Source organism: Microtus oregoni, unplaced genomic scaffold, assembly GCF_018167655.1.
Source record: "Microtus oregoni isolate MIOR12 unplaced genomic scaffold, Mior012 000001F_ref0000356, whole genome shotgun sequence".
Classification (NCBI taxonomy): domain Eukaryota; kingdom Metazoa; phylum Chordata; class Mammalia; order Rodentia; family Cricetidae; genus Microtus; species Microtus oregoni.
This window is the reverse complement of record NW_024543060.1, coordinates 16469309-16495280: the sequence shown is the minus strand read 5'-3', so window position 1 is coordinate 16495280 and position 25972 is coordinate 16469309. Positions and strand designations below refer to the sequence as shown.

At 45.1% G+C, this 25972-nt stretch overlaps 1 protein-coding gene across 7 annotated transcripts in view; it reads right to left on the bottom strand.

Annotated features, from left to right (window-relative positions):
- Nucleotides 1–25972, bottom strand: part of Enox1 (ecto-NOX disulfide-thiol exchanger 1) — a 563193-nt gene that overhangs the window by 101929 nt on the left and 435292 nt on the right. For all 7 annotated transcript variants that reach the window (XM_041675367.1, XM_041675356.1, XM_041675382.1 and 4 more), the window contains 2 exons: nucleotides 19863–19969; nucleotides 15367–15484 (listed from right to left, as the gene is read on the bottom strand). In XM_041675367.1, the coding sequence (XP_041531301.1) occupies nucleotides 15367–15484; nucleotides 19863–19969 (225 nt within the window). The remainder of the gene's footprint in view (nucleotides 1–15366; nucleotides 15485–19862; nucleotides 19970–25972) is intronic.

Below are 25972 nucleotides of genomic sequence, written 5' to 3'. Positions count from 1 at the left end.
TGGCTACAAAAGCAGAGGGGATGACCCCAGTCTAAAATAAACCTATTTTCCACAGGAGAAATCTGGGGTTGACACATGGAGAAATTGATCTCATCCCTCTGCAGTCCAGAGTCCTGACACGGATCACGTGGGGACCCCTTTTTATGCCTTCTATCCTCTAGGACGGCTCAGGGATACTCACTGGTCTCTGAGCTCCTGGAGTCTAAGTTGTTAATGCGGCTCCCTTAATTGTGCCAACTCCAGAGACCAGTGCTGAATCCTGGCTCCTTAAGTAACCCGAAGGTGATAAACATTGCCTGTTCACTGGAACTCACCCATCTGCTGCCTCTGTCTGTGCCTCCAGTGAGAGAAGAGGGGGCAGAAGACGCTCTTCCAGAAGCTCTGAGCTCCCAAAGGTCTGTTCCCCGGTCTACTGTTGGTGGCAGATGAGGACCAGAGAAAAACACCGAACACCTCAATGAAGGCCTAGACCCTGGGGACCTTGTCTCTGCCCATGCCTCCTGGTGGCCAGGCACAGAGCTGGGGGCATAGTGAGATATCTGCACAAAAAAAAAAAACCCAATCTTTTTGCTACTGAGCCTCTTCACAGAGGCAGCGGAGTACAATTGGTCTGCTCAATAACACCTGTATTCCCACTGAAGCAGCAATCGTCCTCAAATTGCTCACGGAAATTCCTTATGCTACGCTTTTGCAGGATTATTATTATTACGACTTAGCATTGACATAACATTTTATGTTTGCAGTGCGCATTATCGTCTGCACATTAGCTATTATTAGGGAGCGCTAAACAGACGCACAAGGCAGTGTCTATTTCCATCTTTGTGTGAGGCCGGTGGAATAAGGGTAATTTGAGGAGTGCAGGTAAACAGAGCCTGGCATTATGGCGGCTTAAATGTGAGCCCGGAGGTGCAAGCGGCAGCGGGTGACTCAGGAAAGAAGTCCTCTGTCCCTCCCCATCTTGGCTCTTCCCAATGAAGACGCCTGCAGCTGGGGCAGGCCCGTGTGGCGTGGCTGGGCTCCTGACACTGCTGAGGCTCGGCCTGTTATCAGCTTTTACCACTCTGCCAATTACACCGTTACCCTCCACTACCTCCCTTCCCCCTTTTTCCTCAGAGGAGAATAAGCGAAAGGGAACAGGCCGTGCTGACTTCCAACAGCGGGCAAAGTCCACTGTCACCAACGCTGACCTATGTGCTCTCAGGTCCAAGCAAACTTTGGAGTCCTCAGGGCGAGAGAAGGGGTGACCACAGGAAACCCAGCTGAGTGCCACTCTGGGCTAAGCCGAGACAGAGTTGGGCAAGGGCGTGGGGGCTCTCACCCTAATCCATCTTACCTCAGAGGCTAGCATGAAGGAGAGCCTGAGGAGAAGTCAGTGCGCTCGGCTCTTTCCACAGTGGGTGGTGACACGTGTGTGTGAGGGGGCAGTGGGGAGGTCGTTGCTCGAGAGTGCTGGGGAGGAAGCGGAAGTGATGTAGGAGAAAACAAGGCAGAGTAGAAACTTAAGGACTCAGTGGCTTCCAGGGGGTGCCATGGCCAGGGGCGCTCAGCTCGCGGGTTGTGACCTCCTTTACAAACCTCTATCTCCAAAAATATTTGCATTACAATCCACAACAGTGGCAAAATTACAGTTATAAAGTAGCAATGAAGATAATTTTACGGTGGGGGGGGGGTCACCACAGCATGAGGAACCATTAAATGATCACGTTAGGAAGGATGAGATCACTGGCCTAGGCAGATAGACGGGCAAGGCCAACAGAAGAAGGGACAGGCTTTCCTAACAGTCGACTGGGCAGGGATAGAAGCATTCATTCCTCCAACCCACAGCAGCCTCCCTTGGCAGATGGTCACTGAACGTTCCTCATGACTTTTTCCCCCTAAAAGGCATTATTTTTCTTTTCCTGATGCATGCGTTACACACACACATACACACGCACACGTAAATAATGATGATAATAATATAGTAATAATAATAATGATGTTGATCCCATTTCCTGAGGAGCACACACATCCTGCCCTGGGCAGCCCACCAGCCCTCAGTGCCTTTTCTTAATTAAGCTCCACTTTCTGAACCTGATCTCTCGGATTCAACCAAATCCAGCTGCACCGACACTTTGAGAAGGGAACTCCACTTTCCACATGCAATCTCACCTCAACTTGCTTCAGAGCCGCCTCTCAGTCTCCTCCTCAGACCTTACTGTGACCTACAGATGGCTCTGCCAGTCTTTCCCTAGGTTTCGGCATCTAAGAGCCTTGTCCCAGCTTTAGTCCCTGGGCATGGCCTTCTAGGCATCTCTGCGGTCTGAAATGCTCCTACATTTCCTCAGCCCCTTTCCTCTTCTACTCGGGATGCTGCTTACTGCCTCCCCTGAGACTGTGACTGGGCACTTCCACGAATCCTCCAGGCTGCCTCCATCCTTCTGACCCCCACAGGCTGTCCTGCAATACTCTTCGTAGCCGCTATCTTTCCCACGGTGGCTGCCTCGTGGTTCTCACAGAGGTCAGATTTAACTTTTAGAACTAATCACTCTTGAACCTCAGCCTTTGGCCTGGCTTCTGCCACAGGAGAGGAGGTCCCTCAGGTAGGCAAGCTCTTTCCAGGCTGGTTACAGGCTACAAAGATGTGACTCCCCAGAAACTGCCTGACATGCCTGCTTCCTCTCTGACCACCAACATGGGAGAATGGTCTTGGCTGTGCAGCAGGAACTCTGGCCCTGCTGGACCAGGCCTTTCTGAACCCTCTTCAAGCGGTCCTTCCTGCGCTAATCAGTGTATGCTCACTGTGCCTGATGCAGGCAATTTCTTCACCAGGGCCTTGCAAGCTAGAATAACACCACTTCCTCTCCATTCTCTTTCCGTTAGCCCAGTCACTTCCTGTCCATCACACGTTGACCTTTGACCTTGGTTTTAGTCTCTCTCATACTGTTACCTTGTCTCGTCTGTTCTTCCTTCCTTCCCTCCTATCACGAAGAACCACCAACCCTCATGTTATAGGCCCCTCTCTCCACCGTCTGTACCTCAGAATCACTTGGGGAGTGTTTTGGAAGCAGATGACTGGGCATTAGCCCAGGGCACGGGTACCTGTGCAGGTCCCCAGGTGATCCTTCTGAGTAGCTCAGAACGGGACGCTCACTCATGCCATCTGTGTGTACCTGCCACTGTCGCTCTCCACTGCAGAGCAAGGTATTTTCAACTTGCCATAAACCCTTTCATCGATTCTTCCCCGTAACCTTATTAAGGAGACTGAGCATGAGCGTACGCTGCCTTTAAGAAAGCTGGTGGCTGGAGAGGGGTCACTGTGGGGCAAGCTGTCCCGGAAACACTAAGCTGCATCTAGGAGTCTGGCTCAGTCTGGCTCGGTTATTTCTCCACGCTGGTCAGGACTTCACGGGGAGGCCAGTGCTCAGTCTCCCAGGTTCCTTTCTCCACAGTTCTACTGTTTTCACACCTGAATAACGTTCTCTTCAAAACAGCTCCCGGAGGCGTCTGGCCATCTTTCAGCTCAGGAGGAAGCCCAGGGCAGCTTCTCAGAATGCCGGGCATTTCATCCACACAGATGGCTCTGGTTCCACTCTTCTAACAACACACTTATTTCTACACTGGAGTTCTCCAGAAGCCTGATTTGGGCAACTTAGAGTCCATCTTTTCTAAGCCCTTGGGCAGGAAAAAGCAGCATGCGTTTTATAAACTGTATGCATGGCTAAATTATAGCAGTTCCCGCCCCCTCCAATGAGGAGAGAAGTTCAGACATTAGAACTTTTTCTATATTGGGTAGGATAACCTTCCTCACATCTTCGCTCAGCCAGGTTTTTGCTTTGCTCATTAAGGTGATTTGTTTTGAGTTTCTGACGAGTATGATTTCCAGGTACCAGGGTTTTATTCTCACCAGCGGCTCCTCACAAAGGCCCAGCAGATGCTGAGTCCCCCATTCAGGGCTATTAATCACACACTGAATGCTCTGAAATGGCACTACCTTTTTTTTCTAATTGAGAAATAGAGCTGTTTGGGCAAGTTTATTAGGTGACCTTGATTAAATTAAAGGGGTCAGGGATGGAACAGGCTTCAAGCCCATCGTCAATGATATTTTTTAAAAAAAAATGACTTCCTTCTAATTAAGCAAAAATTAGCATGAAATATTTTGTTTCTGAAAGGTTAAAAGAATTCCTCGGAGGGGCAGTTCTCTTGTTACTTGCTTCTTATTGAACTCCAGAGAAAAAGTGCTGTGGAGAACTTTCTATAAAGTGCTTTGTTAACACAGGGCTGATGATCTGGCATCAGTTATAATATTCCTTAGGAGCCTGAATGTTACATAGCAGGGGTTGGGAAAAAAGTCTAGGTAAAATGTTAATTTCTATTAAAAAATCCCCAGGACCTTGGTGTGGGAGGTCCTTCTGTGTATGTGTTGCTTTTATTGGTTAATGAATAAAGAAGCTGGCTTGGCCTGTGATAGGGCAAAATAGAGCTTGGTGTGTGTGGGGGGGACTAAACTGAATCCTGGGAGAAAGAAGGCGGAGTCAAGAGAGATGCCATGTAGCTTCTACCAGGGACAGAAGTATTAGAACCTTGCCAGTAGGCCACGAGCCTCGTGGTAAAATACAAAATAATGGAAATGCATTAATTCTAGATGTAAGAGCTAGCTAGCAATATGCTTAAATGATTGGTCAAGCAGTAATTTAAATAATACAGTTTCTGTATGATTATTTCAGAAGTCTGGGTGGCCTGGAAATGAATGAGCGGCCTCTCCCAATAGGACCTAACAACTTTCACTAACAAAATAAAATAAAGATATATTTTTCTTCTGCAATAATTTCAACCTTGTTCTAATTTCAAACAATACCATTCTTTCTCTTAGCTTTGTCCTTTACCTATCCATATTTCTCCATGATTTAATACCCTGAAAGGGTGTCTCATTCTTTCTGTCCTAAAGAGTTATACACAAGTCTTCGATACACAACAAGGAAAGCCTAGTCCCACAAGGAAGAGGGAAGTAGCCTGGGGGATCAGCTAGTGTCTCTAAGGAGCAGCGGTTGTGAGAGAAACTGCAAACTTCTCTGTACCTCCATACTGCTGTTCCTACCAATACTGGAGCCCAGTGGACATGGGCTTCATGAAGGAGGGAGGCACCAATAGATTTGAGAACGACAAGGTGAGGGGACAGGATGAACTTCAGTCGGTAAAGTGCTTGCCTGGTAAGCCTGAGGCCCTGAGTTGGATCTCCTGGAACCTATGTTAAAGAAATCAACCCAGGTATCACAGCGCAGGCTTGTGACCCCTGCCCTGTGGGAGATATAGACAGCTGGATCCTTGGACCTCACAGGCTGGCCAACCAGCCCAGCCTACTAGGTGAGTTTTAGGCCAGCAGGTGAGAGGGTGGGCCAGCAAACCTAAAAGGTGACTGCGAAACAATGGCCAAGGTTGTCCTCTGGCTTCCCACATCTGTCCAAAGATCCTTCATCTGCCTACTGTGTGCAATGCTGGGAATTCTGCAGGGAAAAGGGCCCTATGTGGGGCAAGGGGCGAGAGACTCTCACACCTCAGACGTGCTCATCCCATTGGCTTAAAAGCACACAAAAGTTTCTCTCAGGCTCACAGAGCTGAGATGAACTGTCATTTTTCAGAGTCTCTCATCTCTCACCATTCTTTATAGCAAGGGTTCCCTGCTGGCTTCGGGCAGTAACCGAGTGCACAGCAAGTGAAGGCTATCCTAGGCAAAGGCTATCCTAGGCAAAGGAGGACTGTAACGGGCTGTGAGGCTTCCTAGAATGTATGAGCAATGCTTTCACTTCAGGGACCGAGTCTTAATTAGTCTTACACGACTTTAGTAATTTCCCCTTTAATCTGGCACTTCCAGACAAAAGCCATGGTCCCAGACACACTGTAATGATCCAGTGGATGTTGTTCAATTTTGTCACTGCTTTGTATTGTGACAATGTGTCAGATAATCACAGAGGCCATGAGCTAAGGCCAGGGAAAGGGATGGTTTTAGGAATTACGCAAACTGTACTAGAAGAATCTGGTATGAAGAGAAAAATAGAAACCGATTGGTAAGTCACTAAGAGAAGAATAAAAGTTCTCATCCTGTCCCCAAAGGACTAGCCAAATATAATACAGATTGAGCCTTACAACTTATAATTACAATAACTCAAGAAGGTCCACTATTGACTTTTTGTATTTATTAAGCAATTCCACTTATTACTGGAGGTACAAAAACTCAATTTTGGTCCTTATTGAATTCAGAATATTGAGGAAAGAAAACATATTGCTTGTAGTGTCTCTTCTAGAGCCAACCTTCTCTGGGTGTGGGAAGTGCGGTGAGATTGATATTGTCCTGTATGCTCTCCCTCAGACTTCTATTTCAAAGATGTATTTAGAGGCATATCTTATAAAGAAAAGCCCTGGAAACAGGGAAACAGGGAGAGGCACTTCAATAACTCCTGAAATTAGATGTTGAGCCAATACACTGATAGTCTTGTGGGCTCTCGCTGGCCCTGGGGGTGCAAAGAAAATAGGGAATCCCATGGGAAGTCAAAGGGCTGATATTGCAGCTTAGATCAATCATTTACTGTGTGCTCATGTTCAGAGAGAAGGATCCTTATTTTTCTCTTTATCACTTTGGAGAGTTGGGTAACAGAGGACACTGGCTGCAACTGTGTGCATGGTTCATCCACTCACATCCTGACACTTCTTCAAACTGGTTCTTCTTTCTGTCTATACCCACATAGCAGGCGCTCTTTAAGGAAATATCTTTCAACCAGAAGACAGACTGTGCAAGTTTCCTGAATATTTATTTTTGTTGGAGTTGACTTAAAAGCAGTTTTCTGGGTGCACCTTTACCATGCAACACTGGCGGGACCTGTTCGGCTAACATCCTAAGGTTCCTTACACTGTCAGCACCCACCTGACTTACTATTGCAGGAATCAATCTTGCTACAGGTGTCTGCGTGAACCAGTGTTAGCAGAGAGGGGGCTTGGACTTTAAGGTTGCTGAAATTAATATGTGTTCCATCATCTTTTATCGTGTTCACCTTTTCATAGCGACTATATTATTCACAGTTTTTTTTTTTTAAAGAGAACTTGGAAGCTTTTTCTCATCATCTGCAGCTGTTCTATGTACCCTTCTTTCTGCAAGCTATACCCTCACACCCAGCCAGATGTGATGTCTGGCTAACTTTTATTGGTACAGAATTTTAAACTTAATGTTTCTCGTGTTCATTACATATACACACACTTCTACAACTGTAGGCATTTTAAAAATACACAAAGAAGGAAAAATAAAAATCATTTATAATAAAAAATCAAATTATCATCTTTTACAGACACACTCTAAATATTTTTACTTATTTCCTTATAGCTCTCCTCCTAACATATAAATTTTGCATGTACACTTACGTAAGCACACATTTGGGATTACTCACATACGTAATTTCGTAAACGCTTTTATCACTTAGCAACCACACTGAGAACCTTGGATTGTGCCGTTTAAAAATCTCTAAAACATGATTCTTTTTCCAAATCTGATGAGATGTATCACTAAACAATACTCTACTGCAGTGTGTACCTAATAGTACAGTGAGATATTTAAACATTTCGAAAGTAATGCTGGGAAATGAAAATGTATATAACCGCTTCGAGATGCAATGGCCACACACCCCAAGTGTAAACCCAGAAGCTGTAGAATCAGGAAGGACTCACCGTGGAACATGCATTGTCCAGTCTGAAGCACTGCAGTTAACATGTCAGCAACTGTGGCCCCAGAGAAGATTCTCTCTGCTCCCCTGCTAGTGGTTAGAGTTTAAATAAAAAAATTTCTTCCTTAAAAACTTCTCAGGAGATTTTACACATTGTGTCCTGAAACCAGGATGCTTCAGTTCTGAACACATTGTCTGTTCCAAGTCTCAAAACTACTCAGTCGGCACAAGAGAAGCATCTCGGAGCCACAGGAAAGCATAATATGATAACAACTCGTAGGCTGCTTTAAGCATCAATTCCCAGGACTTCTAATTACAAGATAAACATGCAATGGAAAGTGGAATTTCTGAAAATAAGAGAGGAAACAATGACTTTTTTCAGGTTCCTTTTCCGTTAGTGTGTGGCTACCTGATCGGGATGATGTCTGGCCAGGGTCTCCTTTTCCATTAGTGTATGGCTATCTGATCGGGATGATGTCTGGCCAGGGTCTAATAACTTGACGCCACCAAGTGTGCTTAGATGAACAATGAGATATAAAAACATGAGGATAAGGACATCGATGCTCATCGGCAGTATATCATGGTGCTAAGATGTTAGCAACAGCTATGTTGTAATATGGTTTGATATTGATTCCCGTGGCCAGTGTCCCACTTTGACAGCCTTGGAGGCACACTTTAAAACTTGAGGCGGAGAGACATGGAAGAAAATCAATGGGTAAGAACTTTTCATTAGTAACTGGCCTCCATATCTAGGGCTTCTCAGCCATGCTCACATTTAATGGAGCTGAAACACGGTCTTGGAGGGCTGTCTCTGTAATTAGGCCTCGAGAAGCTCAGGTGTGCACTCATGGCAGCCTCAGCTCCCAGTGATTTGTGAGAAAAAGCCACGAGCCAACAGGGAACACAGACTTGCTCTGCATTTAAGTCATTAACATAGCAGAAGGCTTTTACAAATGTATAAGCAGGCCTGTCTAAAACTCAAATAATGTAAAATTATCTCTATTGAGCTTTACAAAATACATTGAAATAGATAGTTCTGCTACACAGAAGGGCAAAAGATGAGAAATCCAAACTTCCCCTCTAGCGCTGCAGCAGCCATATTTTCTGCTACATTCGCCATCCTTAGGTACTTCCTTCCTTCAGAGGCTGTATTTTGTTTTTATATGAGAAGTAGGTTTGCTCTGAAACCATGCTAGCTGCCTTTCAAGGGGAGGGCAGTGAGCTACCATGCTGAAAGTGTCTTCTGTGAGCATCTACTGAAATCACAGGCGAGCGAGGCTTTGCTAGCACACAGCAGCATTGAGAACAAGTTCCCTTTTCATGGTCGGGCATGCCTCGGAATGGCTTGCAGAGTAAAGGTGGAAACCAGTTAAGGCAGGGTGATGGAGCCCCATGCTTAGCAAAACAAGAGACACCTACAAACTCACCTGGAGCCTGCCATCTAACCCCTTCCAGGATTAGTCTGCTAGCTTTTTCCAGAAGTCGTGAAGACTACCCTTAAACTCCAACAACACTGTGCTAATTTTGCTCCAACTCGAGCCGAAAAACATATTTTAACATCCTGTCAGGACGAGACGCTAAGAGTGTCGATAAAATGACACTCCAGTAAATGTAAATTTAGACTGCTGTTACAGGCCCCTGCCTGGCTCCAGGAGGTGTTAGGTTGCTATAGTATTTGCCATAGCAACTTCGCATCTTATTACATAAATATTCCCTCGGTGTCCTTCGAGCCTGCTAAGGAAACTGGGGAGTCTCAGTGAGCCTTAACACAGCGAGACGCCCCCAGCCACAGGGAGCTGAAAAATATTGGGGTACTGTGGGCTGTATGCAAGAGGTGAGGTTGAGACACCCCGCCCCCATTGTCTGAATCTTTCCTTGGCTCTCCCTTTCAGACAATGATTTAGAGATCCTCACTCCCTTCTTCTGCCTGGTAGGTAGACTGCAGCCCCAGCCTTCTTCAGGGTCCAGAAGGTCTCACTCTCAGCCTTGCAGAGCCCCTGTGCATTTTGTACATGCAGCTGGGGGTGGCATAGGGGAATCCATCCATCCCATCGAGGGAGCCTTCCTGCCTCCAGGCAGAGCATAGGTGTCAGACCCTAACCAGGGCTCCACTAAGGTTTTAAGGAAGGGCAGCAAAGCAGCGGAATCCTGGGGAGACCCTTAGATGATCACCTCGCCACAGGCGATCTCAAAAACACAGGGCCATTTTACCGGAAGTAGTCAATTACGGAAAGTTTGCTCATTATGAGGGAAGTCAGGAGTCAACTGTGGTATTATTGCTGGGTTCCGCAGAACAGTAAGGGCATACGTTTACGGTAGGATCAAGAATGTATAATCCAGATACATAGGGACTGTCTGGGTAGCAGGAGGGCTTCCTTCAGAAAGGGCTCTTCATCTACAGGGTCCATTTAATAGCATCTGTCTCCAAGTATTTAACAGGGAAATCAATTTTCAAGGACAAATGGTTTTTATATTTTTTAAAGAAGTCTGTCTATTATGGCAGGGAATTGTAACTGTATATAAAATCAGGGAACTGAAAAATCGACCCCAAACCAACATTTATTTGAAGTCCGTTGGTAAGATTTGCACAGTGTATAAAAACAAAGTAAAACTATTCCCTGGTCGGCCCTAGATTCCCGGAAGACACACAGCTGAGGCCGAAAAGCGAGGGCTTGTCTTTGGTTCCAGGGTCCTTCCTAGATGCTACTGCTCTTAGGAGATGTCCGAGGCTGTCAGGACATGAGAAAGCAGCTTGTCCTAGCCTAGGCTTCTACTCAGTGCTGTCCCTGCCTTGGGGAGCATGGGCCCTGGCATGCAGCTACCAACTGAGCCCCCACTTTCCATAGCAGACACCTCTTGTTCTGTCAGGCGCTAAACCTCTGTGGATAGCTGCCCCAGAGCACAGTTCAGGCCTCTCTCTCTCTCTTTCTCTCAAGAGACCCTTAGGCAAACTGCCTTTGGCACAGACATTTTTACTCAGCTGGAGGACGCTAGTTTGGTATTTAGTAACTCCTGTGCCTGGCTGTTGTGGATCCTGTGGTGAGCCTCTTCTCAGACTCCCCGTGGGGGCATCCCCACTGGGCTTTCAGAATCTAATTAAGAGGGGAATTTGGTAACAGAAAATCAGAGATAATCTTGGAACTCAAGAAATCAAGGGGACAGATGAAGATGACCTTAATATTTATAATTTTAAACCCAAGGCATCCTGCTATGGGTACAACTATTCAGATCAAATACTGCTATTCTAATTAACATTGACTCACTAATTTGGCTGGAAATCACTGTTCAACTTCTTGGTGAAATGAAAGACAACAATAATAAAACAAAATGGTATTGTGGATTTCTATGGACAATTGACAACGTAGAGAAAGCTTCGTTGCTCAAAAAGTGTTTGTGGGTAGGGAGAGGCTCAGTGGGCAGAAACGCTTACTGTACAAGCCTGAGACCCTGATGTTGATCTCTAGAGCTGAACCCAGTATAAAAAGAAAAGGGGGGAGGGAGGAGCTAGATGAGTTCATACCGAATTAGGTGGGAGGTAAAGGCTGGAGAAGCACTGGGAAGTTTGAGGTCTGGCTGGTCTGGAATATGCAGCATAGTGACAGAAATAGCAAGAGACAAGGCGGGAGGTGGAAGTGACTCCAGGTCTTCAGACCTATCCACTTCTATGCATGCCTAGACGCACACAGGGACACACACATTCATACCAAGAACCCAGAGCTTCAGTGAGGTTCAGTTAGAATCTCAAAGGATTTGTTATATACTGTAGAATGGTTGATGGGTCGTCAGTTACAAGCAAGGACACTTTCATTCTTCTTTTCTAAAATTTGTGATTTCTGAACATGCATGGAAGAGTGGATGGATGGCATAGCCTTAAGACAGGGGTGGGTGATGCCACACTTAGTTTCCTGGCTTCAGGACATACCTATTGTTCAGCCTGGTTCCTTAATTAACATACCGTGCTTTATTTCTTCAAAAGGCATCCATCACATCCCCCGGAGGGCAGGGGTACCAGGTCTAACTCTCTCGTTTGGAGGCACAGTGCCTTCACCATGCCACCATGGTGCTTTGCCAAAGATGCCTATCCAGCCAGTGACACCGAGTTTCGAACACAGTTCTGAATGTCTTGGCAAAGGCAAGTATGCTCACTGAAAATCCATCCTAACATGTGCCTTTTAAATCGAATCAGAGCAAATGTTCTCAGTGTTAACTGTCTTGTGAAAGAATGCCATCAATGTGATGGGATGGAGGGGAAGATACGGGTCAAGGTCAACATATTTGTCTGGAGACCGGTCTGGGGCCAGGTGCTGGAGAACAATGGAGACAACAGACAACAAGCAGAACACTACTGAGTTGCGCTTGGCCTTATTCATATGATCAAAATCCCCCCCCCCCCCCCCCCCCCGCCTACAGTGGATTGCTGAACTCGAACAATTCTAAAACTTATTCGGTTCCTCCACGCCAAGCCTCCCAGGTGAAGCGTCCCTCCTGTCCTCCTTTATGCAGCTGCCCCCACCTCCACAGAGAGAAAAAGATGGACAGAGCCAGGGAAGGTAGCAGGGGTGGACGGAGGACTCGTCGTGGGTTTAACTAACTAGATGTGGCTTGGTTCCAGCAGGAGGCAAACTAAGCAGTCACCCATTCGCACTCTTGTCAAAAGGTAGCTTTCTAGGCTCCAGCGGAAGGGGTCGGTTTTCATCAGTGGATGCTTTGCAAAACCTGCCATGGTTTTCAGCTTATTAGAACCATTTCCATTTCCATGACTCTCTTAGCTTTGCTCCAATGAATGCCTTTTCCCTCGTAAGACCCACCAATGACAGAGTGTGAACAGTCTGCCAAGAACTATATTAAAGCAGAACCAGGGAACTCTAGCCAAAGATATGCTATTAATCATTTCACACAGAAAAAAAGAGTAAAAAAAATAGGATGGCAAAGGCTTTACGACCAGAAAAGCAGAGACACATTGAAATATTTTGGTTATTAAGAAATAAAACCCAAGGTATCATGCAAGCCCTTATATACATAACCAACTGTCCTCTCCGTCTCACTGGCAATCTCCTGCCTGCTGCAGTTGTTTCTGTCCTAGCGGGGATATGCTATGCACCTGGAGCTCCAGCCTGACCACCCTGAGGAGTACGGCTTCACCATGTCCTCCGATCACAGGCAGAAGGTTCCCTAAAAGGTGTTCTTCCCCAGAATTTCTGAGAATTTCTGAGTCGGCTATTTCCTTAGGACACTTGAGGCAAAGAAAAAGAGAGAAACTTCCTGCTGGGAAGAGATGCCTCCTGTGGAGGGGAGTGAACCTCACTTTGCTGTTCGCAGTTCCCATCAGTTCACCAGAGCAGGGCATTCTGGGGAAGCATGTGGGTGACAGCCAGCCACACATGTTTACCTAAGAATGAGTGGTGGGGAAAGGCTCTCCTTTAGGCTCTGAACTCTCTGTCCCTGCCCTCCTCCTTTGCTTCAAGTCGTTATTATGAGCATGGTTTAGTCCAAAGACCAGACGGGAGTTCTTGCCATTAAGCGATGCCCCTGAGTACTCAGGGCTGAGAGAACAACGGCCTGCTTGTGGGCAGGATCTCCAGGGCCCCGTGGAATAAAGATGGCCAGCTGCTCCCTCTTCTCTTTAATCAGTCTGTGCTCTGTGCCGAAGCCACATGCCACGTCCTCCAGCCCAGCTCATTTGAAGAAACACGAAAAGGACTTTGAACTGCTAGGGCCTGGCATTTGAACTCCAGGCCTTTCGTTTCTTCCCTCGGTACGTGGCAGACAGCGTGCACTGCATTTGCTCATTAATTCTGCTGACCAAGTAGCATGCCTGGGGAAACCTTTAAGGTGTAGGCTGTGCTTCATGATCTCATCGGTTGCCTGGTGCATAAACCAAGAGAGATCTGGGAAATGGCTCTCCAGTAGGCCTCCAGGGGGGACTGTTGGTCTCTGAGGAGGGCTCAGGTCCTCGCCACCTCTGTGGGCATGTCTAAAGTGAAGTCCTGTGGATGTGTGATTGTTGATGGGATTTGCCAGATTGACCGAGGGAGTCTACTGTCTATTCATCCTGATGCCAGGCTATCCTAAACAAACTGTGAAATCGCATGCATGTCTCCCTAGGAAATCAAAGGGCTGTTTAAAAAGAAATGATGCATATACAAAAAAGGCATAGGGTCAGCACGGAATTTCAGACTCCCTCAGTTCTTTTCCACCTAACGTTAAGGATCTTAAGAACTCAGCTTTCACTTGAAAAATTATAAAACTATGTAGAAAAGCAACATTTTAGAGCAGGAGCACATAGAACTTCTAAAAATCACATGACTACCCCTTCTTTTCATATATGAAGATGTACAGACCGAAGTGCCCATAAGGACAGACTTCTCCAATAACGGGATCCAAACCTCAGAGTGGAGCAGTCCTGAGAAAGGTGTCTCTACCTAATGAGAGGCGTAAACATTGGGCAAGCTTGCAGACATGGGTCTGGGAAGTCCCTGAGAGACAGTGTTTGCTTGCATGCTAAGCTTCTAAAGAAACTTCAAGGATGGGACTTGGGGGGAAGCCAGAGTTTCTAGGACAATGTCTCTGCAATGTCAGAAAGTATTCAGTGGGCTTCCCTAAAGATCTTTCATTACAGAACACCAGGTCCTACTTCCCTGTCCTGCAAGTGTGTCTTAGTGGGTCCTGATAGTGTCAGGAGAGAGACTGATGTCTGTCAACACTGTGTTTGATGCTACATAACATCCACAGAGAACCACTGACCGTCCACTGTCTGCTCTGACACCCAACTGATTATGTCTAAGTTCTATATGTCCCATATCCTCCAGGCTCATGGAGTATTCCTAAAAATCACTTACGATTACCCAGAATTGCCTCGCCTTGTCCCCTCCATAGCGAAAATAGTATATAACACTATGTAACACTGGGCTGGCGAGTGCTCACACTTGGTGTTTAGTCATGTACATCATAAATAAGCGTATCTCTTCTATATAGTCTGCCTAGCATCATTTCCTATCAGGGAAACTCCAGAGGGCAAGGTGCGGGGTCTTTGCTTTGACCCCTACACTTCTATCAACACATTGGCCAAGGTCCTCTATTTCAGTCGCCTACAGTCTTTGAGCTAGAAGCCGGAGACAGGTGTGACTCCCATGTGACTCTCGGAGACAGTGCGACTTGGTCTTAGATAAGGCAGAGCGCACAGAGAAGGCTTTCCTTGAGGTCCACTCTTAACTCAAGGGGTGGACGTCCCTCACTTGGTACCAAGTGTGGCCCCCATCTGGATGAAAGGTTAGGTGAACTGTATTGGGGGAAAGAGTTAATTTTCCAGCATGCTGGCTCGGAGCGTAGCAAGCTTCTTTAGGGATTGAACAATTCCTGACCGAGACTGAGTTTCACCTGTAATTCGGCATCAGCCGCGGCTGCCACCCTCTGGAAAAGGGGTTTTATGGGAACCAGCACCCATCCCTGAAAAAAGCATAACTGCCCGAGATCTACATATGGAGAAACAACTGGAGCAATTTAAATCATCGTGTTCCCAAAGAGGAGTTTAATGTTCTATTAATAAAATGTAGTCACTCAAAAGATGAAAGTTTAGTGTAACTCAAATAAAAGTGAGTTATGTGGCCATTTCCTCATGCTTCTTCCCCACGTAAGGTTCGTTATGACGCCTCCTGGGGGACCTGGCAGTTGCCAGCATTACCTGATTCATCGACTCTCATTTTTTTGGTTGGGCTGTCACAGTTCTCATCATCGGACATCTCCATCTCCTCCTCGCGGCGGATGCCCATGAGCTGCTCGCTTTGAGCGTTCCGGAGTTCCTGAAAGCACAGGGCGCGTGAACATCAGAAACATGGCCACCGTCACTGCGCCATCTCCCCACGGTCTCTGGCAGATTATGACTCACGTATCAACACTTAGAGCCTAAAGCGCCCACCCAAAATCTAGAAGAATGTTGTGAGGGGGATGGGTAGGAAGAGCGGCTGAAGGCTTTTGTGTCAGACTTGGGAGAAACCCTTGCTCGCCAGTGACTGGAAGGGCTCTGTGATACATTGGTTGATCCCACTGTAGTCGCAGGTCCTGATTAACAATGTCTGCCTGGCGGGGCCACCGAAAGGTTCCAGAGGACTAGCTGCTACAGAGCTGGCACACAGAAGTGGCATCAGCTGCTAGCAGAGATGTGAGCAACGGGGTTTTAAGGAGGCTATATTTAGATTGCTTTTAATGTCGCTTTAAGAATACTGCTATATACCGATTTTGTTTAGTTTGCTTCCTGGAGCATTATGGTACTAAGGATGAAATGAGTTAAGACATTTAAATACTTTAGTGTATATATGTGTCAAATCAACTTTTTAATTTTTTTTTTCTTTTTGAGACAGAGTTTCTCTGTGTTACAGTCCTGACTGTCCTGGAACTAGCTCTTGTAGACCAGTTGGCCTTGAACTCACAGAAATCTGCCTGTCTCTGTCTCTCGAGTGCTGGGATTAAAGGCGTGCACCACCATAGTCCAGCTTATTTTTGTAAGATTTATTTATTTATTTATTGTGTATACAACATTCTGCCTCCATGTATGCCTGCGTGTCATAAGAGGGCACCAAATCTCATTTAGAGATGGTTGTGAGCCACTATGTAATTGCTGGGAATTAAACTCAGGACCTCTGGACGAGCCAGCTACTTAACTTCTGAGCCATCTCTCCAGCCCTTAGTGTATATGTGCGGCATGTACGTGTGTGTGTGTGTGTGTGTGTGTCTAGAGACTGAAGTTAGTGTTTTTCTCTCTTGTTCTTCACCTTACTTTCTTGATACAGAATCTTTCACTGATTCAGACTGGGTGGCTATAAAGCTCTAGAAACTTCCTGTCTTCACGTCTCCAGCTCCGAACCACAGGTCTATGGCTATGCGGTTATTTATAGGGATCTGAACGTGTGTCCTCACGTTTGCTTACAGACTGAGACATTTCCCTGGCCCTGCATGTCACACTAGACACGGTGTTGAACTGATTTAAAGTAGTCTAGATATGATTTATCCAAACATTCATCCATATATTCATGACATAACATTCAAAGGACGCTTAATCAAATAAACACAGAGAGGTCTTCTCTTTCATAGCCTGTTACTGTGTTCATGGGGCTGTAGTTTTGTGGTAGTGATGGCTCAGCTATTCCTTTTTTAACTACAGATCTGTGGTCTGAGGACCTGCCATGTCTAGGGACTGGGGTTAGCAGTGGATGAAATCAAACAGGAAATTTCATTGAGCTTCTGTTCACAGAAAGGGGGATAATACTGAGGCAAGCGTATTTGGCTGCCATGGTATGTTAGAAAATCCATTGTGAAAAGTACCAAATTACACATAAAATCCTTACCAATGTTCCTAAAATCAGAATGCTGTAATTGTTTACGTTAATTGGCTATATCATTAATTTATACCCTACTGTGTTTTATGGAATGGTGACGCCTTATACACTCTGTTCTGTTCCCAGAGCATGTACTGTTCTCAAACAGACCTAGAACAGGGAATGGCCTCCATTGTTCTGTTTTCTTCTATTAAAGGCCTCTAACTGAAAGCCAAACACTTAAGATACTTTTACTTTATAATAAGTCTATGAGAAACAATAAAAGTAAACAATTCCACCAACTTACTGGAGGCATGACCACTGCCCACTCAGTGGGCGTGCCCTGCTGCCCTGGCTTCAGAAGTCTTTCCTTAGCTCACAGATTTGAACTGCTGCAGGATGGGAGAAAATTCCGTGCTGTGAGCAGTATTCTAATGGACACTTCTGCACCCAAGGAATTATATCCTTGTGGAGGACAGGGAAGCAGGACATCAGACAGTCACGGGGCAGTCCCTAGAGATCACTGGGACGATAAACACCTCCCTTTGTGACCATGCCACCCAGAAGGAAGAAGGGTTGATTCTGTCTTAAATAAGGCTGCCGGGTCTTGGAGGAAGACACCACATGAGATTAGCGGGGAAATTTCCAGGCAACGGACAGCTAATTTTTCTATTGCTGAAGAGTCCAGTTACCAAAGAGGCGGCTTGAAAAAAAGCCCAAACAAGGAGAAACCAGTTGGAAAGAATAAACAAGGTGGAGGGGGAGGTTGCTTAGTTCTGCAATTAAAGACAAACTGTCACATGACAGTTGTTTTGTGGGGAAGGTGGCTGGAAGGGGAGATATTGGAGGGAGGGGAACCTTGGGTGTTTCCACAGGGTGCCGGTGGTTCAGCAGTAAATTGCTAACACACTCTAATAAATCTGTAGAGGTGTTGCAGGTAATTAACAGATGCTGTACATGGGAATGCAGAGAAATCAGGCCAATTATCAAGCTTATATGCAACTGAGACATGATCCACAATGTTAAATCACTAACTGGTATTTAATCAATTAACCAACATGTCGGAGACAAAAAAATAAAAGGTAATTTAGAATTCTGTTTTCTCATGTTTCCCAAGAGATAAGGTTGGTTATTGGCAAGAGGGACTTTTGAGAATGGCATTCCAGCCCTCTGGAGTCTCCATTCTGTCTCCCAGGATGGAGAAAGCAAGTAGGATTTCTCCGACAGAGGCAGGCAGCCCGACAGGCTGTGCTCTAAACAGCGCCAGAAGTGGGAGAGCGAGAGATGGGAAACAAAGTGGGCCCAGGCAGGAGGCAACACCAGTATCTGATGTCCGCTGACCCACATGGAGAATGGTCTTTCTGTGCCCACATGTTTTCAGCATACTGACACTCACTGGGTGTCCGCTAAAATTTCCTTAGTTACATTTTATTTTATATGAATTTTTTAAAAAAAATCCAAAGGTTTGCCATTCTCAAATCTGAATCATCATTGAGTTTTTATAACCCTCAGGGTCTTTATTGCATCATAAACAGAGGCCTCTTTATAATGCCCTCCTCTTGAAAACCAACTTTAACTTGGGTTGCATTTTGGTGTCACAGAGAACTATACCTACCCTTCCTTTGGTTTGGGGCCCTTGAAAAATGAAAGAGAAATCCTACCTCCTCCGTACATTCCCCAACAGTGGAAGCAAGCTGGATCGGTCACCAGCCACCTTCTTTGGCACTAGTGACCACCACTTAAAAACGCCCTTACCAACAACTACCCTAGTGTTTTCAGCATCCCATGACTGTGAAGTTACTCAGTAATCGCCATAATAACAGTGACAATAAAGAACTACTTAGTATTCATGTGGCTATTACATGTAGTGCCATTGGTATTCAACTGCAATTTAAGATTAGTTAATGGGCACTTAAAATGCTACCCGGATGATTGATGTCACAGTGCTTTGTGTTTCCTCAAACTCTTCATAAAACACTTATTTTTTCCAAGTGGGAGTCAGAAGCATTACATAAATAAGCCTTACCTTCTATAACTTTGTGATTTTTGAGAGAGGGGAGTGTCTCTTAGAGAACTTTAACATTGACATGCTAGAAATGAGGTGGCATCCATGTGAAAACCATTCTCTCACTCAAGAAGAAGCAAAGGAAGATGGGATACTTACTTTCACATTACAGGTTCAAAGCGTACGCTACAGGTGGAGTCAAAAATAACAGCTGGATGACCAATGACTAACGACACAGCTTGGTCTGTCTAGGGAGCAAGGAAAGTCAAGGTGTGGCCTCTTTCCTCGGCGGGGGCGGGGGGGGGGATACTCACACTCCGCACATGCATTGATGCTGTGAACGCAGCTAGCCTGGACATTTGCCCCCACCATGAGCTTTGCTCTGGGGAGAGAGGTGACAGACCCTCCTGGCTAGCCCAGTGGACAAGGCATGGCTGATGACAAGACGATATGGAGAGGAAGGCATGCTTGTCATTTCAAGCCCAAAGAGCCGACTGTCATCACCACATAGATCACAGAAGGAAAACGCTGTACTTTAACGGTTAGCTTTCTTGATTGGCTCATATAGACATTTCCATCTAATTTTAGCTAAAGCATCTTGGTTTGTTTTTGAGCGAGCTCTTTACTAGGAATGGGAAAGACTCTTTTCTCCCTTGGAGAGGAGGAGATAACGTTCTAAGTGTGAAGGCAGCTGCTTTTCTGGACGAGAAATGAAGTAAAAGCTGAAAGTGGAGGGGGACAATGAGGACAGTGGCAGGAGGGCTGCCTGCTGTAACAAAACCATTAGCGGCTACAGCCACTCTATTCTCTGCCAATCCAGCTGTGTGACGGTGGTTAGAAAGGAACAGTAAAATCACCAACCTCGGAATGCTTTCGCCAAATGTCTATGTTCTTGCGCTGAGCTTTCGAGAAATGGTCCCAAGCTTTTTGTCTGGTAGAAGCGTTGAAAACGGCCACAATCTGCTCAACTTTGGTGAACAAGGAAGTCAAACAAGACAAGTAATTTATGTTGTGATCACTCTAGGGAAGCAAAGCAAAGACACTAGGAGTCTATGGATGATGTCACAATAGAAACAACATCATCAATATCCATCCAATTTGTGCCTTTTTGTACTTACAGTTTAGCAAGGTTGGGGATGTCTCCCTTCAAGTCTGTCTCCATAACGTTAGGTTAAAACAAATTCTATGGATGACCGGGGAAAGGATCATGGGTATCTACCTCCAAGCATCCTTTAGCTGTTGTTTATGAATCTGATATGGCAGATTACAGACCTAGGTCTATACGTATATAGACCCTGATACTATCATACAAATAAAGGTATATAAAGTCCTGCCCAACTAGGGATTTCAAAGCAAGATCAGGTAAGTAAAGTAAGCTCAAGAACCAAACATGTATCATTTTTCTTTGTTCTCCATCTCAATGGCTTAAGTACAACCCACTGAAGAAGACTCTGTGTCCAAGGTCCAAATTAGGGGCATAAATAGTTGTGTTACAGCTTCCTCAGCCTCAGGAACCATTTTACTCCCCACTTTTTTCTCTAAGGACTGAAGCCAGTCCTCCTGCCCATTGGCTGGTGACAGGTGCTACCCATCCCTCGTGAAGACAGACCAAAGCTCACCTGGGCAGCGGCTCTCATCTGTGGGTCTGACTTCAGTATTCCCGATTGAGCCCATCTCCTGTCTTCTACTGTTCTACAATCACTTTCATAAACATCCCCTCCTGACTCTGACACCATTTGAGACTGTAATTCTATCACCTAGACTACATCCATCAATTCTGTTATCTCCAGGGACAGTGCTATTAGGATGGAAAATGTTGAGGGATTGCAAAAAATTATATAGAGGAAAGGATGGGGGTCTTAGTGAATGTTAGGTATGGAGCCAACCAACTATAGACTCGGTTGGTCTTACTTGAGTAGTTGTTGATCTGGTAAGTATGGGGCTAAAGGCACACTAGTGCTCTGAGTCAGTCACATGACTAAACCTGAACTAAATATAGAGTTCAGTTCTTATGGATGCTAGCACTGTATCACACTGTATCCTAGTGATTCCTGAGGCCTTGTTATAAAAAAAAAGAGGACTTCAATTCTCTACCAGATCTTCAGGCATCAAAAAAAAAAAAAAGCCACAATAGCAAAGCCCCTAAAGATGAGTGACCTTCAGTGGCAAAATAATAGCACACAAAATGAACAAGTACATGATATGTTAGAGCAGTGGTTCTCAACTTATGGGTCACGACCCCTGGGGGGGGTGTCAAATGACCCTTTCAAAGAGGCCACACATCACACATATCAGATATTTACATTACGATTCATAACAGTACCAAAATTACAGTTATGAAGTAGCAACACAAGTAATTTTATGGTTGGGGGTCACCACAACATAAGGAACTGTATTAAAGTGTCACAGCATAGGAAGGTTGAGAACCACTGTGCTAGAGGGAAATAAGGTATGTTTCATTTCTCATGACACTGTTAATATTTCCTATAATGCTAATAAATACTTCTTGGCCTTGATCTCCAGTTATTTTCACATGGAATATTAGTATTTGCTATTTTGTACCTGAGAAAAACCTCAATTATAAACTCATCTAGAAAACCCCATCCTCACTTATGGTGATATTTTGTTTGTGCTTTAACAAATAAAGCTTGCCTAAAGATCAGAGCATAGAACCAGTCACACTAATTAGCCGTAGAGGCCAGGCAGTGGTGGCATACACCTTTAATCCCAGCACTCAGCAGACAGAGGCCGATGGGTTTCTGCCTCTGTTCAAGGCCACTCTGGGCTACAAGAGGGAAATACAAATCAAAACAACGTTGAGATACCATCTTACACCTGTCAGAATGGCTAAAATCAAAAACACCAATGATAGCCTTTGCTGGAGAGGTTGTGGAGTAAGGGGTACACTCATCCATTGCTGGTGGGAATGCAAACTTGTGCAACCACTCTGGAAATCAGTGTGGGGATTTCTCAGGAAATTCGGGATCAACCTACCCCAGGACCCAGCAATAGCACTCTTGGGAATATACCCAAGAGATGCCCTATCATATTACAGAAACATTTGTTCAACTATGTTCATAGCCGCATTATTTGTAATAGCCAGAACCTGGAAACAACCTAGATGCCCTTCAATGGAAGAATGGATGAAAAAAGTGTGGAATATATACATATTAGAGTGCTACTCAGTGGTAAAAAACAATGACATCTTGAATTTTGCATGCAAATGGATGGAAATAGAAAACACTATCCTGAGTGAGGTAACCCAGACCCAAAAAGATGAACATGGGATGTACTTACTCATAATTGGTTTCTAGCCATAAATAAAGGACATTGAGCCTATAATTTGTGATCCTAGAGAAGCTAAATAAAAAGAACCTTCATCTGGCGATTGATGGAGATAGAGACAGAGACCCACATTGGAGCACTGGACTGAGCTCCCAAGGTCCCAATGAGGAGCAAAAGGAGGGAGAACATAAGCAAGGAAGTCAGGACCACGAGGGGTGTACCTACCCACTGAGACAGTGGGGCTGATCTATTGGGAGCTCACCAAGGCCAGCTGGACCAGGACTGAAAAAGCATGGGATAAAACTGGACTCTCTGAACATGGTGGACAATGAGGGCTGATGAGAAGCCAAAGACAATAGCACTGGGTTTTGATCCTATTGCATGTACTGGCTTTGTGGGAGCCTAACCAGTCTGGATGCTCACCTTCCTAGACCTGTATGGAGTGGGGAGGACCTTGGACTTCCCAAAGGGCAGGGAACCCTGACAGCTCTTTGGACTGGAAAGGGAGGAGGAGAGGAGTGGGGAGAGGGGGAGAGGAGTGGGGGGAGGGGGAGGGAAATGGGAGGCTGGGAGGAAGCAGAAATTTTTTTTCAATAAAAAAAATAAATAATAATAATAATAGAGATCGAATCAGTCAAAAAGAGAAATAGACCCAAGCAGCGGTGGCTCACCACTAGGGAGGTGGAGACGGGAAGTAATATGGCTGGGTGGAGAGAGGAATATAAGGCAGAGGAGACAGGAGCCCAGGGCATTCAGGCTGAGGACTTGTAGAGACAGAATACCCATTCAGGCTGAGGATTTCAGAGAGGTGAGAACCAGTGGCTGGCTGCTCTGCTTCTCTGCTCTTTCAGCTTTCACCCCCTAATATCTGACGCTGGGCTTTTATTATTAAGACCAATTAGAATTTGTGCTACACTCATGTTATACTACGAATCTGTTTATATCGGTTTTAAGAAGAACATTTTCCGCAGCAGGGGCTTACATTCTCCCTGGCTTTTGAGGCATACCTGTTCTGCCTCAGAAAGCTTTCAGGTTTGCCACCCTGAACCACGATATGTGCTGATCTTCATCTGACCTTTACCCTCAGTGTGCAGCGTGGGGTGGACACCCAGCCTCTCTGCTGGCTTTGTCTGTCTGCAGGCTGGGATCGCTGGTGATTCAGCTGTCTCTTGGAGCATCAGCCTGTAGAAGCCAGAAGTCCTCTCAGACACAGTCAACAGGCAGGGCTGGTGACGCTGAGGCTCCATGGCTTTAAACAGCAAAGCTCTTTGATTGGCCCCATTTCGAAGAGGAAAAGCTATGGCATTCAGGGTTGGTATTTGGGTGGGGATAATAGAATTTCTATCTGCTAGAGAAGATTCCTAACGAGGATGATACCATAAGGAGTAAATGATGCATATTCACAAATGGAGGAAGGCTTGGAGGGAAGATGGACCACTGGTGAACATGAGGAGTAGAGAGAGGGGACAGAAGCCAGAACCTGGCTCAGGATGGTACAGGATAAGGGTGAAAACATCCAATACACTCAGGTATGTGCCTCAGTTAGTGAGAGGACCTGATTACTTTACTGAAGGCCATAAAGTAAATTCATTCATTCATTCCTTCATTTAACACACACCTGGGGTCTGATAAGGTACCAGGCAGCTGCTAACTAGAAATGCACAGATCAGATAGTACTCTTGTTTCCAATGAGGCCTAGGTCTTGGAGATGAAAGAGAAATAAAACTATTGAGCTATATATTTTTCTCCACACCCTTCCCTGCCTCCCCTCTCCCCTTCTACCCTTTCCCATGGACCCCATGCTCCTAATTTACTCAGGAGATCTTCTCTTTTTTCTACTTCCCATGTAGATCTATGTATATCTCTCTTAGGGCCCTCTTTGTTGTCTAGGTTCTCTGGGATTGTGAGTTGTAGGCTTGTTTTTCTTTGCTTTATGTCTAAAAGCCACTTATGAGTGAGTACATATGATATCTGTCTTTCTGGGTCTGGGTTACCTCACTCAAAATGATGTTTTCTAGCTCCATCCATTTGCCTGCAAATTTCAAGACATCATTATTTTTTCTGCTGTGTAGTACTCCATTGTGTAAATGTACCACATTTTCCTTATCCATTCTTTGGTTGAGGGGCATTTCGGTTCTTTCCAGGTTCTGGCTATGACAAATAATGCTGCTATGAACATAGTTGAGCACATGTCCTTATAGTATGATTGAGTATTCTTTAGGTATAGACCCAAAAGAGGTATTGCTGGGTCTTGAGGTACGCTGTTTCCTAATTTTCTGAGAAATTGCCATACTGACATCCAAAGTGGCAATAAAAGCAATTAAAAAAAAAAAGAAAGTTCAAAGACACCTTGGGTGAGTTTGAGGACAGGGGGCCAGTTAGTGAACCCCTGATAAGAGGGAAAATGAGAAAGAGGAAGAAAAAAAGAGGAGAAGGAAAAATGTGTTTCTATCTTTTAATGGTTTTCATATATCTGACTTAGATTTTTATGATAAATTTGCATATTACTTCAATATGTTTTATGCATTTGAGTTACATTCTAAACGTTCATGATAGCTAAGACATGCAAACAGCCTTAACATACATCAAAGGAACACTAATTAATTTTTATCCATGAAATAAATCATTGTGGAACGTTAAATTCAATGTCTAATGTCTTTAGTGAAGATAGAAGAATACAGAATGACTCTATGGTAGTCTCTCATGCGTGTGTGTAACCTGTGTATCTCTGAAACCATACGTAAAAAATTTAAACACTCTTAGCTGTTGTTGTCCAACAAAGACTGTTTCTGCAAAGGAGGTCTTGAGGACTGGGGGGGGGGATCTGACTCCTTATTCTGGCTTCCATGGACACCAGGCATCAAGTGGAGCATAGACATACATGTAGGAAACACACACACACACACACACACACACATACACACACACACACACAAATAAGAACATCTCTTGAAAACTAAATAGTTTATAATCCTTCCTTTGTTCTTTCCACTATCCCCAGATGTTTGGACATATGCTGAGAGTAGAACAGATTTCTCTCTTGATAAAATAACTTCATTAACTACTTTAAAATATACTGATAGTAGCCTTACTCAGAATACCCAAAGAGGATATGAAAAGATTACACACTAATGTATTAATTGAAAATTAGACATACCACAGTGTAGAATAGAGATTCATGGAAGACCATGAAGTATTGATACCTATTAAAGGGCAGATGTCCCCTGAGAAAACTATGCTTGGTTAATAAAGTCAATCACCAAGACCACAGATGACAGCTCCCTCCATGAATATGTCCAGAAGAAGGAACTAACCACATAGAAGGGAGGTGCTTGTCTCCGGTTTGGGAGAAGGATCTAAGGAGTAGTGAGGTGACAGTCACGATGACAGTGTATTAATGTTTAAAGAGATGACCCTGTTCTACAGCTGACCATGATGGTGCCTGTGAGCCTAAGGGAACACACTGAAAACCATTGAATTATACACACTAAAGGAGTCTAAAACTAAACGTTTAGGTCAAATTCCTGATGCAGTTTTCATGGAAGCTGCTTGCTGAGATAGGCACATGCCCTCCTATAATCTCATGGAATTGTAATAAACTTCAGTTAAAATGCCCACGTGGGGCCACTGGACACCAGTCTAGCAGCCTGGCTCTCCCCATCGCCCCCTATTCTTTCTGTGGCAGG